This window comes from Drosophila teissieri, chromosome 2L, assembly GCF_016746235.2.
Source record: "Drosophila teissieri strain GT53w chromosome 2L, Prin_Dtei_1.1, whole genome shotgun sequence".
NCBI lineage: Eukaryota > Metazoa > Arthropoda > Insecta > Diptera > Drosophilidae > Drosophila > Drosophila teissieri.
In genome coordinates this window covers 23,317,195-23,332,062 of record NC_053029.1, presented here as the reverse complement: position 1 = coordinate 23,332,062, position 14,868 = coordinate 23,317,195, and the positions used below count along the sequence as shown (strand labels likewise).

The following is a 14,868-nucleotide window of genomic DNA, read 5'->3' as shown; positions in this document are numbered from 1 at the left end:
ACCACAAATATACAAATTCCCAACTTTTTCATAGAGATGTTGCCTGTGGAGTTAAGCTATTAACATCGTATAAGATATTAACATAATTAGAGTTTGGGGACCCTTTTAATAAATTGATATGAAATTAACAAAATACTTTTGAGATCCAGTCTTACACAAAAAATTTATTGACCGCTACCACAAAACGTCCATAACTAAGGTTTTTTTAAAATGGTGAAAGAAGGTAATTTTCGTTAATTTCGTAATTTTCATATAAAGTAACTTTTTAAAAAGTAACCATATTTTTTTAAAGGATTGATGCCGAAGCACCCTTCCAATGCAGTGCACATTCCTGCTGAGTCTATTAGAAATTCTATGACAGCTAAAGAACTTCAAAACGTGGTGGCCAATACTTATGAACATCCGCCTAAACACACGAGAATTATTTGCACAAAAAAATCTGCACAAGATGCCACTTTTCCTCACACTTGTGCTAAAAAAGTTAAAAAAAGACGCAACAGTGATACGTCCAGTGAAGAAGATAGGTGGCTTACTGCCATAGAAACTGGGCAACTAGACGTTGTTGATGAGGAACTAAAAAAGATAAAAGATCCCAAACTGATGACAGCTCGTCAACGTGCTATTTATGAAAAGACGCAGGATTCGGAGATAAATGGCTTTCTAGAAGAGCTAATTGCTCTTCCAAGTGGTTATAAAGAAAAGGAAAAGCCGCAGACTGCGGAGGAAATTCATAAAGCTCTGTTGAAATCTCAAAAACGAAAGCAACAAGCTGACGAAAGGCGAGAAAAAGATAAACTAAAGACAATGGAGCGCTTGTTAAAAAAACAGGCAACCAACAAGGACCGCACTTCAATTCGCAATAAGTCTTTACAACAGGCTTCTTATCCAAAAATAACCTATATAAGTGCTGTTAATGGCAACTATGTAATAGTTCCCACAGATTACGAATTTCCTTTAAGATCACAAATCCCTCGTACACCGCCTCTTTCACAGGTGTGCTATGTAAGCGGTTGTGAAAATCGCAAGACATATAATTGTTCAACGACAAAAGTTCCATTATGCAGTCTTACATGTTATCGTAAAAACCTTTTAAACAATATTAACCAAATAAGAAAAACGTCTTTGTAATCGGATTTAATTTTAATATTGATTGACAAAAAAACTGTTCATAATTTCTTGTTGTTCAGTTTCAATTCGCTGTAAAAACTGCAATTCGCCTTTTAAGCGATCAAGTTCTACTGTTTGCTCAAATATCTCATATTGATAGACTTGCTGCTTACTCTGGCGCTGAATAAATGCCGTTTTTAATTGATTTTGTGTACCAATAGCGCGCAGTTTTTCCTTATCGACATCTTTAGCAAAGATTGTAGATATATTACAATAATTAATCACAAACTTTTTAAAATTGGTGAATGCTTTGTTGTATTTAAAGCATTCTTGTTTAAACTTTATTTTGCTACTGGAAAGGTTTGGATGCTCAACTCGCACGGTGTAGATTTCATCTATAAACACACCAGCTTTTTTAAGTTCTTCCATCTTAACGCAATTGTAAAAATTTTATACTTCCCTATGATACGTTGCGCTGCCATTGACAACTACAGGAAACGTAAACAAATAATAGCTGCGCATGTGTATATGAAAATGTATCAAAAATTGCATTATGGCTTTAGTATTTTTCTTTCAAACAGCGAGAAATTTCCATACAACAGGTGTTCGTGGCGAGGAATTCGAAGTTGCCGAGGAAAACCTCCGGAATACCGACAAATTAACATGGTTTTTGCCGGGTATTCCTCTGGAAAATACCTGTAAATACCATTTAAAATATAGAAAAAACTCCCAAAAAACGTAAAAAAAGTTATACATTTAATTTATTTTTAATTTTTATTTATTATAATTTACATTATTTTTATACCCGTTACTCGTAAAGTAAAAGGGTATATTAGATTTGTTGAATAGTATGAAACAGGCAGAAGGAAGAGTTTCCGACCTTATAAAGAATATGGTAAAAATACCTGTAAATACCTCTTAAAATACAGAAAAATCTCAAAAAAAAAACGTAAAAAAAAGTTCTACATTTAATTTATTGTTAATTTTTATTTATTCTAATTTACAGTGTTTTTATACCCGTTACTCGTAGAGTAAGAGCAAAGACATTAGAATAACAAGATGCGTAACGACCAACGATTTTTTTGTGCTGGCTCTAGAGCTGGCTCCAGGCTCTCTCGAAAAGCCAGAGAGCGGAGAGCTCTAGAGCCAGCAGCTCTTTTATACGCATACAGCGACAGCTGAACACTGTATTGTAAAAATGACAAAATATGCCCTTCATTTTAGCAGTTCTTACACTTTAAATCTATATTATTTTTTATAAATTGCCACCACTTAAAAACTCTAGTTTTGCATTGCCTTAACATAACAATTATTCAAATTCAACATAAAAATAATAGCACAATCTATGTACTTAATAATGCATAATAATTTTCAAATATATTATTATATTAGAATAATTGTCAGCGTATTCAGCGTGCGACGTGTGAAAAATATAAGAAGACAATGATTCGTCGGTGCTTATGTCCGCACTTCGTGCTTCAAGAAATCAATAAGCAGTTTCAATATTTTTATTTATTTTATAAATATTAATATTTTACTATAAATTATTCTAATGAAATATTTATTTTTAAAGTGTAATTTCTATTTTTGGAAATTCATTGTTTTAAATTACAGTAGTTATAATAATTTACTTTGTATACGTTTTAATTATATACCATAGTTATTTACTCAAATTACTAGTGTGAAAATGACACATTTTCAGTATGTAAAATGCAATTAAGATTCAGTTAAATTATTTTGTTATATTTTATTTTGCTGTTTTTAAAAAAACGCGCATGGGCGGGAAGAAAAAGAAATATGTTTTTACCGTATAGAATGCTCGTTACATCCAGTATGTACGGAATCGGATATCGATCAGGCACTGTTACGTTGTTTAAAGCTCGGTAGTCTCCGCATGGACGCCATTCTCCGTTCGCTTTTTTTACCAAGTGTAAAGGGCTTGACCAGTTGCACTTTGAGGGACGACATATTCCTTTATCCAAAAAATAGGAAAACTCGCTCTGCGCTGCTTTGAGTTTGTCTGCTGCCAGTCGTAGTGCACGAGTGGGCGGGCCGTTTGTCGTGATAAAAAGGGATACTTTTGATGTTATTAACAGCCTGTTTCAATTGATCTTTGCGAGATTTCGATATTCGTGAAGTAGCTTGGCGTATTGGTTGCACGCATCGTAGGATAAAATCCGAGCTATATCATGCTTAGGCGTGCCACAGGTCGATTCAGATAGCGTTGCTCGATCGATAAGTTTACGTCGCTTAATGTCAATCGAAGTATTGAAGATAGCGCAATTGACGTTAGCTACCACGAAAGTCCAAACCAAATTTCGCCTTAGTCCGAGTGATAATGTTATGCGTTTTTCTCCATAGGTTTGTATTTTTGAGTCATTGGCTGCGAAAAGAAGCTTTGGAGTGGGTGTTGGTATTGCATTTTTACAGGGTAGCAATACTGAAATGTCGGCGCCGGTGTCGATTACGAATTTTATTTTGGAAAAGCTGTCGCTGATGCTGAGGCGGGCAATTGTGCAGTGGTCCTCTTCGAATTTGCCTCCCGAATCCGAAGACTGCGTTAGTTTTTTGTTTGTGAGGAAAAAGAGTATGGTTGGCGGCATTTCTGGGCGTCGCTACCGAATTTGCTGTGGTACCAACACATGCTTGAGGTTTGACCTGCGTCTTGGGTTGTGGCGCTGCTGCTGCGCCTTGTTGATGTGGACCGATTGTTCTTGCTAGAACTGTTTTTCAGTAGGGCGCTTATCTGTTGCTCGATGCGTTCTAAACGATCGTCAACATCAGTGTTGCGGGGTGGCAAAGACTTAGAACTGTAGTCAACCGTGCGTACATTGTGAAAGTCGCCCACATCTTCTACTTTATCTGCCAACTTAGCCAAGTCTGATAGGCTGGCGTCCGATACCTGCAAGATAGTTTGCACTTGTGCTGGTAAGCGCTGCATCCAAAGTGCTTTTAAGAAGCTTTCGTTAACTTTATTTGCGGCGAGCGAGCTTAACTCATTAAGCAAGTGTGAAGGACGCTTATCACCAAGGTAAATCTCCGATATTAACTTCTGGATTTTCTTCTGTTCGCTTTCACAGAAGCGTTCCAGAATGCAAGATTTCAAATTTTCGTATTTACCTACGCTTGGCTGGTTGACGACTGCGTCGGAAATTCGAGCCAAAACTGGTGCTTCGATTGATGCCAGGACTGTGTTGAACTTTGTGTCGTCAGAAGTTATTCCCGCCAAAATAAATTGGGCTTCGATTTGAGACAACCATAATTCGGAGTGCTCGGGCCAAAACGGTGGTATTTTTACAGCCACGCGGTTGATTGCAGCGTCGGGAACACGAGCAACGAGATCGTGAAAAACGTCGGCGTCGTCTTCCATGGCGTCGTTGGTTGCCAAAATTTATGCAGATATTCGAGTGTATGTATATATATTTTGAACGCTTTTACTTTCTCTTTATCTGGACTTATGGTATGACCTAAGAAATTTGACTGTTTTTTCAAAAATTTTAATTTGTCTAACTGAAACTTAAGATTTGCCTCTTTAAGTTTCTGAAAAACTTTCTTTAGTGCGTTCAAGTGCTCAGGGGGGATATGGAGTAGATAATAACATCATCAAAATATTCCAGACAAGTTTGTAAAGTTGTGTAAAGTATTGGCATTTTCCTAATTTACCTGAAATTTCATCCTTGTTCGGAATTAGGAATTTATCATTTATAGTTATTTCATTAATGTTTCCATAGTCGACAAATAATCTCAATTTTGGTTTTCCAGAAGGGTAAATTTGTTCGGGAACAATCCATAATTTACTGCAATAAACGTTTTGTGTATACTGCCTTGATGCATTTCCACAATTTGCGTCGCGGATCTCCGTCCGGGTGGGCCCCTTCTTTCTCCGCAATTCGTGGGAATCACATGAAGTCTTTAAATAAAAACAAAAATGAGTCAGGATCTCCCAAAAAACCTACCCAAACGGCAGTGACGACTGAGTCTGGCCGAACAACTTTCAAGGCAGCGAAGCTAATGAGTGAGCCCACCTGCCTGGCCTTCACCAAAGGATCGGGTTCGGGTGAACCCCGCCTCAAATCTGAGGCGACTGAGTGCAAGCTTCCCAAAGCCGTCGCCATGGGAACATCTCCCGGCCCGAGGTCCATGATGCCTCCTTCAGGCGCAGCCAAGGACGGCAAGCACTCAGTGGCAACCGGTAACGGCAATAAATTTACATACGCAGAAAAACGATCTGCTGGGCAAATCCTACGCAGCCAGGAGAAATCGAAGACAGCGGCTCCTTCTGCAGATGATGAAGAAGGTGGAATGGGCATGATCCGTATTGCCAAACTTCGGCAAGGAAGCCTCAAAGCCATCCAAGCCCGCAGAGGTCAAAAAGCGACCTCCACCTAAGAGGGAGCGCTCCCAGAAACGACCCGAGTAGCAGGATTCCACGAAATAAGTGGAAGTGGGTGGAGGCAGCCCTAGCCACAAAATGCTTTGAAATTTTAGCCATAGAACCTGGCCCCCCTCCTGTCTGCAAAGACGTGGGGTGGTTCCAAGGCAGCGTCAAGGTGATCGCCTGTGACGACGAGCGCTCTGCGGAGCAATTCAAAGCCGCAGTAAAGGAGCTGGCGGAGGTGTATGAGGGCGCCCTCGCTCCCATAGAGGCCGCTCATGGGGGAGCTAAACTTCAGGTTCAGTTCGGTGACCGTAAAGGTTTACAAATCGGACTCCACCAAGGAGTATCAGGAAGGCGGTGGCGGAGAGATCGCGGAGATTGCCTCTGAGATCGAGGCTTCGGAAGCCGAGGACGGCTACTCGATCGATGCCTTATTCTCCGCAGCCTAGCAAACTTGGGTTCTTTGAAGGACCAAGACACATCGGACGAGGAGGGAGCCGATACTACCGTGGTGGACATACCCACAGCAGCTGTCAGTAAGGCTTCTGCAAATAAACCTTCACCACAGTAAAGCAGCTTCTGCTGCTCTTCAACTCCATCTGGCTGATGATGGAGTCGACATAGTTGGAGAAAAGGTTTCAGGATTAGGGACTAAGGAATACGCTTCTAACAGCTCCCAGCCAAGGTAAAGTAAGGGCCTGCACTTTGGCCAAAAAGCACATTAGCATTTTTCTGCTCCATAGTCACAGCGATGCAGATAACGCGGCAGCCGACGTGGAGAGTCAGCCATCTCCGTTCCGAGTGCTGTCATCGTACATGGCCTATAAAAGGCCAGAACCGCCGGATGAGCTGGTAAGCAGACTGGTACAAAACAGCGAAAAGCAGAAAATAGGCCTCCTAGTAGGCTGTGACGCAAACGCCCATCACACACAATGGGAAAGTACAAACACAAACGACCGCGGTGAGTCTCTCTTCAAATTTATTTTTAGTTCAAATCTCTTCATATGTAACAAAGGTAATGACCCCATCGAAAGGAGGTAATAGACCTAACTCTCATCTCTAAACCACTATTAGAGACAGTAACTCACTGGAGGGTGCTAGATAAGCACTCTTTCTCGGACCACAGGTATATAGAAACGACCCTCACAACCAACCCCACAAAACCAACAGTTTTCTCAAACCCAAGGAAAACAGACTGGCAAAAATACAAAAATATTTTAAGAGAAAAAATCCCAACGGATCCCCCATCATATCCTCAAACAATTTCTAGTCTAAACACTAAACAAGGCCTGCCCCAATAGCAAGCCCAAAAGAAAAGGAAAACCTCTCATGTGGTCGGCAGAACTATCTTCCCTCCGAATGGACTGCAGAACTCTTTTTAACAGGGCCAAGGCAGGAAATAAGGAGTCCCTGGTGACCACCTACAAGGTCATCAGAAAAGCAAAGCGATCCTCGTGGCATTCCTTCTGCTCAGAAATTGCTCAGAAAACACAGCTGAAGCAGCCAGACTTAGAAAAATCGTCTCCCAATCTGCCACAACCTTAGGCTACCTTAAAAGAGCAGACGGCTCCTGGACCAGCACGAGTGAATAATCTCTAGAGATACTTCTAGACACTCACTTTTCAGGAAACAGCCAAAACGCTCTCACCTCCCAACAAACGAACGCCACACTGGCAAGTATCGAACTGTGCATAGTTCCATTGGGCCATACACAGTTTTAAACCATACAAATCTGCAGGTCCAGACAAAATCATACCCGCACAAATCCAACATGCGGCTTCTAGACATTTTTAAAAGGTAGCGGTAGCCACGGGAGGTAGAGTCCCGAATCGTCTTCATCCCCAAAGCAGAAAAATCACACAGGAGAATAGCCTATGCGGACGACGTTGCTATTATCTTTACAAATAAATACCCCCAAACGCTATGCGATCTCATAAGCGAAAAACTCAGTGTTTTGTCCAGCTGGACCAAAAATAATGGACTAGGAATTAACCCCTCAAAAACCGAGCTGGTTTTCTTCACTAGGAAGTATAATATGCCAGACTTATTCCCACCTATCCTCAACAATCAAAGACTTTCATTCAGTAGCAGCGCAAGATACCTAGGCGTAAAAAAAAACAAGCATCAATAGCACTCTTCACGTGCAAGAAAGCAATCAGGCTCAAATGGGGCATGACACCCTATATAGTAAACTGGATATATACGGCTATCGTCAGACCAATACTACTGTATGGGGTCGTAGTATGGTTGCCGGCCCTGAAAAAGAAATCCAGCATAAAAATGCTAGCAAAGATGCAGAGACCCGCGGCACTCTGCATCAGTAGTGCTTTACGCACCGCTCCAAACGAAGCCCTAAATGCCATACTCACCTCCCAAGCCCAGAACTAGCTGGCATGGAACAGGCTACAGTTGCGGCAATCAGGCTTAGAGATAAAAAGTAGAACCCACAAGAAGCGGGTCACTCGTGCATCCTAAATCACAATCAAATAGTCCCCTCCAGGACAGACTACTGCACTCCAACGGAGTACATACAAACATTGTTCAACACAATTATCCCAAAAAGGGATGAATGGAACTCACAGACAAAACTACAGAACAAAGTAGAAGGAGAAGTTTACTCCGAACAGCTAGGCTCACGCACCTCGTTTAGACTTCCCAATCATTGCAGCGTCTTCCAAGCTGAAGTAGCAGCAATAAGGGAGGCCCTAACACATTTGAAAGCACTAAAACCGGAAAGCTCACACGTAAACATATTCAGTGATAGCTAATCAGCTATCAAATCGATTGGCTCAATCTCAAGCATATGTCAAGGGACATAGAAGGCAATTCCATCGCATATGAACTAGCTCGAGACGGCACTACCGCGCCACTCATACAAGAGATGGAGGGCATGAATATGCCTTTACTACTAAGGAAAAACCTAAACCTAAACCTCACACTGTCGCCTAACACGGCAAATATGGACAAAAATATGCTTAAAAAGAACGACAAAACTTCTAAGTTTGACCAGAGTAAACCTCAGCACTGCTATGAGAGTCATCACAGGGCATTGGTTGATAAGCACCCATGCCCCGTATAAAGATTTCTGCCGTAGCTGTAGATAACCAGATAATAATGAAAACGCCACAAAAGACATAAAAATGTCCGAAATTTAAAGAAAAGTAAAGAAATGATTTGTGATTAAAGTGTATGGTTATCTGCTGGATAGGCTGAGTGGTATGCAAACACCCAAAAAAGCTGCTCAGTGGATTGTGTGGCAACCGTACTTTAAGAGGATAAGGTCAATGTCAAAAAAATTGGAATGAAAAGAAATTTTTGCGCTCCCAGATTGCGTGAAAGAGTTTCAACCATTCGAAGGTCAGTCTGAGAGATTTGTATCCTGGGTGAACCGTGCGCAAGCAATTCTGAACGACTACGAGGTAGACCTCTGTTCCGAAGATCCGAAGAGGCCCTTGACTCTTATGGGGTACCAGACGATGACTGGCAGGAGATTAAAAGAGTCCTAGCGTTGCATTACGCGGATAAACGTGATGTGCGATAGCTAGAATATCACCTTGGTCAACTGAATCCGGGTAATAAAACCCTGGAAGAGCACTATTTGGCGGTGAATATGCACTTTCCTCTGATCCTCGATGAATTTAGAGGTATGGGACACCCAATGAAGGTGCCTCGAGCCCTGTCTAAACATTATAGGGATAAGGCCCTTGACGTCTTTATTCGAGAATTCGATAACGATGCCTATAGATTATTGGTTATGCATAGACCAAAAGATTTGCAGGAAGACTATTTCTTTTGTAAGGAGTTACAGGCGTTTTGCCCGACGGTGTTTTCCCCACCAGTAGGCGCTTCTTTCCTGGTGCAAAAAGAATGTCGTCCGAATACCAGAATCCATTTTAAAGGGCAGAGAAACTTTATCTTTACCCTATTATGACCAGCTTGGCGCTGACATTGGCATCCCTCATCAGTATGCAATGGAAGAGAGCGACGTTTCTGTAGGCGCAGAAGGCACAAATTTTATGACAGAGGCCTCTCAACCGTCCAAAACTTAGAGCATGAAAGAAAAGATGGGGTTAAACTACAATTTTTAATCGATAAACAAATTTCATTACCCCAGAATTGCCGCCGAATATACTGGCCGTCCTAACTCTTTTTTCGTGGGCAATCGGCTATGAGTAGTGTGAAACTAACACACCGCGTGGCAGGCAAGTTTTTTGAACCACTCGACTCTTACCTTTTGTGTCCTTTCCAGCCTAAATACCTTCGACGGGATTATCGGAGACGACACTCTTAAATATCTAAAAGCCCTGGTGGACAGGAAAAATAACTTCTTTGTTCTATTCCCTGGGATAAAAATCCGTCTTCTCGCCAAAAGGTCTCTCTATGTCAACCCTCTGTTTAATTCTGCACATCCGGATGAGGTCACACAAACCTTAAACGTGTTAATCGACGAGTACTCGCACCTTTTTGACCCTTTTCGCCGGATGAGGCCATCCATATTAGCGTGAGGAAAGAGATCCGCACATAGATTCCCATTCCCAGCAAATATGAGGTCTGAAGTAGATAGGCAGATCGGGGAACACCTAAATGAAGACATAATCAGTCCGTCTGCGGTTTGGATTGTGCCGAATAAACCCAGAATTCCAATTTATTTGTTTTTGGAAATTATTTATTTTAAATTACCGTAGTTATCATAATTTTTTTTATTGTATATTTTTTAATTATTTACTATAGTTATTTAGTCAATTTACAAGTATGCAAATTACCCATTTTCAGCATTTAAAATGCAAATAAGATTTCGTTTGCTTAAAGTTGACTATACGCAGGAGTTCCTAGATATTTTTTAATTTTCTCTATATAAAATATTGAATTTAAGTAGTTTTGTTGCATTAGTAAGGTACGGAAGTATAAGCGCGAATAGGACACCATTACAATTGTAACGGCCTCCCCGTGCACGGCCGTGATGTTAACTGGGTACCATTTATTACATATTATTAATTATTAATTATCAACATAAATATAAATATTTAAACGGTAGCTACCCTTTCGGCATCAATTTTAACTCACACAAGCAAGACAATTATATTTTTAGATTTTTACGCTCTCAATTTTAGCCGAGCGAAATAAGAGCACTTTTGGCCGTTACGCATCTCGTTATATATCTTTGGTTCTACCAAATTTACATGAAACCATCCGATAGCGTACGAACGGCATTCTCCACCCTAAACGGGAAATATAAATTCCTCCGCCTCCCTTTTGGGCTGAAAAACGCCCTGGCCAACTTCCAACGTATGAACGATGATGGTGATGAATCAGAACAGACAAGAAAAAGGTAGAGACTATAGCGAAAATTAAGCCTATAACAAATGTCAAAAATTTAAAGAGCTTCCTTGGCATGTCGTCCTACTATAGGAAGATTATACGTGAAATGCCAAAATAGCCAAACCTCTGACTAACCTGAATCGTGGCGAATCCGCTCGAGTAAAAGCAAATCAATCTAGGAAGGTTCCGGTCGAACTTGACGATGCGGCTTTGCAATCATTCGACAATCGGAAAAATACCATTTTCTCTTTCGAAGTACTTGCTTTCCCAGACTTCAGCAAGCCATTCCATCTGACTACTGACGCCACTAATTATGCTTTTGGAGCTGTACTGTCCCAAGACATTGTGGGCTAGAATCGGCCTATCGCTTACATTTCGCGGACCCTGTCTAAAACCGAGGAAAACAATGCCACTGTAGAAAAGGAGATGCTTGCTTAAGTCTGGGCTTGTGATAACCTCAGGTCATGTTTGTGCCGCGCTGCCTCAGTCAAGATGTATACAGACTTATATACAGATGTATACCTTGACTTATGCTCTGGGGAACATAAATTGTAATGTTGAAAGAGCAGAATTGCGTAAGCCCGGTTAATCCCACGTCGTTGCTGATGCCCTTTTACGAACTGTTCCCAACTGTTTGATTGGTATCGTTCGGATACTGCCTAAGCTACCGAGTGAGGCTTCACTATACATAGTGCGGATGATGATGCTTCTTACATTCTTCCCCAATTGGGCTGCCATTATCGTATATGCAATTAGTTTTTGACCCTGAACGATCGGAATATTTGTGTAAACAACGCCATAGGGATTTCAAACGTTATCGTTTCAACCCATATGCTTAGAAAATTTCGCAGGGTTTAAAATTCAAATAACGCAGAGCCTGGTGATAGAAAAAGAGAACATCGCAGAGCCCATAGGGAACTTAAAGAGGTGCGCTTGCAGCCTCTGGAGAAATAATATTTCCCTCGGATGGACAGTACCATCCGCAAGTACGAAAGGCACCCCAAAAAACCCTTTCTGCAAATGAGACCTATCCCAAAATAACCACGTGAAATTCTCCACTTTGATATTTTCACCTTGGAAAAAAGGATCTACCTGAGCTGTAAAGACAAATTCACCAAGTACATGGTACTCCATTATTTTACTGTTCCATAAGTACTGGTCTCCCGAAATAACCATCGTATCCCGAAATAACCATGTGAAATTCTCCACATCGAGTTTAACTAATTTCAGAACACAAGTCCTGGAGGACGTCAGAGGCTTGTTAGAATATAGAATATTTCTTAAAGCCAGAGCGACAAAGTGTTTTTCGCTAATAAGCAAATGGAAACTAAGGAAAAACAACGTTTTAAGGTTGAGGAGATCATTGAAGATAGGAATGTATAATTTAAAGCCAAGACCGGCAAAATTTTTCATAAATGAAATCTACGCAATTAAAAGGACTTCAGATCGTTTGCGTGCGTTTCATGAACTTTTCTTTAGAACATTGTAATACACTCACACTATTTTTTCCTTCCAAAAAATACAACACCAACATTACTCCCGTCACTCGTCACTCCCGTTTGCTGGACCACGAGGAGGTACAGCCGATTTTAACCGAAGTCAAGAGCTTACCGTACCAGAATGCAGTCGAAGTTAACAAATGGAACTGTGCTTCTATATATTCTGGTAAAATCTGAAGGTTTCCCCAAAAGACTACCGCTTCTTCTTTTTCCAGCAAACCTTGGGGGAACCAAGTCATGATTAAGCATGACAAGGTTGCTTTAAACTCCAAGGAAACCAATGGGTGATTGTCTCTCCATAGGCAACAACAATAGCCCGAGGAGACTTTCCGGGATATCCGGGAAAGTTTTCCTTTTTGGTAGATGCTTTAGTTGCTTTGATTGTCGGTGTGACCCTGTACACGGTATGGAAGAAGCCAACATCGACTAAGGGTATCCCGGTCGGGCAAGACTGTGTAGTTGACATGGAAAGACAGGATGCGGGCATGGCACCCAAGGCTTTAAAATCTGCGGGACTCAGATCTTTGATGGCCGAGGAACTATAACCTTCGACATGTACCTTCCCCCTCCACCGACCGCGCCTCTTGCACGCGCTCTCTCCATTTGACGGTCAACCAACTCTCTCATCAGCCCACTCGAAAACGCTTGCTTAGATCCCCCGACCTTCTCCATCAAGAGGCTTGCCTTAACTTATATTATGAAAATAGTGTTGGTGTTGTTGATTATCTGTAAGTGAATGTGTGTGTGGGGAAAACAATCAATAGGGATATAATTAATAAGAACATATGAATAGGTTATAATAATATATGCTTTGTTTATTTGTGCTCTGGTTTATTCGGAAATGCAGACTGACTAAGCGAAAAATATATTACTATAGGCATAAGCTTACAAAAGTAGTATTTTTTTTTTTTTATTTTTTACGCGCGAGTCCCACGGCCACACCTCCCGCCCAACCGACCGAGGGGCGCTGCCGTGTATCGTACGGCTCGAATCGCGGGAAGATAGACGCGATATAGAAGACAGTAAAGGACGAGGAAATATATGTATGCTAGTAGTAATATCTAAGAATTCGTTAAGTACGTTAGTATTGATCGCTTTAAAAACGGCAGAGAGTCAGAATTAGAGATAATATGATAGAATCTATTATAGTCAGAACATAATACTCTGTAGGGATCATGCAACTCATAGTTAGATCTACAATGATTTAAAATTAGAGGTACGTAATTTCTAGTAAATCTGCTTGGAACAGTGAAGTTTAGCCGACTAACCAAGTCGGGACTATCCACTTCACCACGAATAAGGTTAAAAATAAAGACTGTTCCAAGCATCGTTCTACGGTTAGCTAAGGAGGGTAAGTTAATTAACATTAATCTACTCGAATAAGGAGGTAATCTACGGTTTGCATCCCAATTAAGGCGCCGTAAGGCAAAAAGTAAGAAGTTCTTTTGAACCGATTCAATGCGGTCCGAGTACACTTCATATTGTGGACTCCAAGCAGGTGATCCATACTCGAGGATCGGACGGACTAGAGAAATAAATAAGGTTTTGGTCATGTAAGGATCATCAAATTCCTTTGACCACCGTTTTATAAAACCAAGCACACCCCTGGCCTTATTGGCAATAGACGAAATATGGTCTGAAAATTTAAGTTTAGGGTCCAGAAGAACACCAAGATCATCAACATGTGTTATTCTGTCCAAAGGAGCACCCACTTAAAGTGTAAGTTGCGTGCATTGAGTTGGCACGACAAAAGGTCATAACTTTACACTTAGAGCCATTTAAGTTTAATACGTTATCACGGCACCATGTTTGAAAGCAATCTAGATCGGATTGTAAGTCCAAATGGCGAGAAATGTCCTTATATTGCAAGCATAGTTTTACATCATCAGCGTACATTAGTACACGCGAATGATTTATTATTAAGGGAAGGTCGTTAATAAATAAGGTAAAAAGGAGCGGACCTAGGTGGCTCCCTTGTGGGACGCCGGATGTGACTCGGAGAATACAAGAAAGAGAATTTTTAAAGAGGACCCGTTGCGTCCAGCCATTCAGATAACTTAGAATCCAATTTAGGAGATAACAGGGAAACCTAATAAATCAAGTTTTTTTTATTAAAAGAGAATGATTAACAGAGTCGAATGCTTTACTAAAATCCGTATAAATGACATCTGTTTGAAGATTATTTTTGAAACCCTGTACTACGAAGGAGGTTAGCTCCAGAAGGTTAGTAGTTGTTGATCTGCGTTTCATGAAACCATGCTGACATGGTGAAATAATTGACCTACAAAGGTGCTGCAAATGAGGAGTGAAAATGTTTTCAAAAAGCTTAGGGATAGCAGACAATTGGGAGATTCCTCTGTAATTGCTTGCATCCGATTTGCTACCTTTTTTATGGAGAGGAATCACAAAGGACTCCTTCCATATTTGGGGGAACTGTGTAGATTCTAGAGATAAGTTAAACAGTTTTAGTAGAGGTTTGCACAAGGCTTCCGCACAGAATCTAAGCACACAGGCAGGAATTCCGTCGGGACCTGGCGAATAGACAGGCTTAACTCGCTGAAGATC

General features: G+C 41.0%; 3 protein-coding genes and 1 pseudogene across 4 annotated transcripts; 2 read left to right on the top strand and 2 right to left on the bottom strand.

Moving 5' to 3' along the window:
- Positions 1–62: 62 nt before the first annotated feature.
- LOC122622164 (INO80 complex subunit B) lies at positions 63–1,327 on the top strand. Of its 2 annotated transcripts, none has more exons than XM_043800397.1 (2): positions 63–223; positions 293–1,327. In XM_043800397.1, exons 1-2 carry the CDS (start codon positions 211–213, stop codon positions 1,126–1,128), a joined length of 849 nt encoding a protein of 282 aa, XP_043656332.1. In that variant the 5' UTR covers positions 63–210; the 3' UTR covers positions 1,129–1,327. The 2 variants fall into 2 exon arrangements, with proteins under 2 accessions (XP_043656332.1, XP_043656342.1); XM_043800407.1 differs by having other exon boundaries at positions 73–223; positions 274–1,327.
- LOC122622174 (intraflagellar transport protein 20 homolog) lies at positions 1,141–1,909 on the bottom strand. Its single transcript, XM_043800417.1, has one exon. It carries the CDS (start codon positions 1,534–1,536, stop codon positions 1,141–1,143), a length of 396 nt encoding a protein of 131 aa, XP_043656352.1. The 5' UTR covers positions 1,537–1,909.
- A 1,758-nt stretch (positions 1,910–3,667) lies between these two features.
- On the bottom strand, positions 3,668–4,477 carry LOC122623732. The gene has a single exon (XM_043803052.1). It carries the CDS (start codon positions 4,475–4,477, stop codon positions 3,668–3,670), a length of 810 nt encoding a protein of 269 aa, XP_043658987.1.
- A 1,940-nt stretch (positions 4,478–6,417) lies between these two features.
- On the top strand, positions 6,418–12,848 carry LOC122623724 (annotated as a pseudogene).
- Positions 12,849–14,868: the final 2,020 nt, after the last annotated feature.

Excerpts from the sequence above, each read along its gene's own strand:
- LOC122622174 (XM_043800417.1), bottom strand. The coding sequence starts at position 1,536 with ATGGAAGAACTTAAAAAAGCTGGTGTGTTTATAGATGAAATCTACACC.
- LOC122623732 (XM_043803052.1), bottom strand. The coding sequence starts at position 4,477 with ATGGAAGACGACGCCGACGTTTTTCACGATCTCGTTGCTCGTGTTCCC.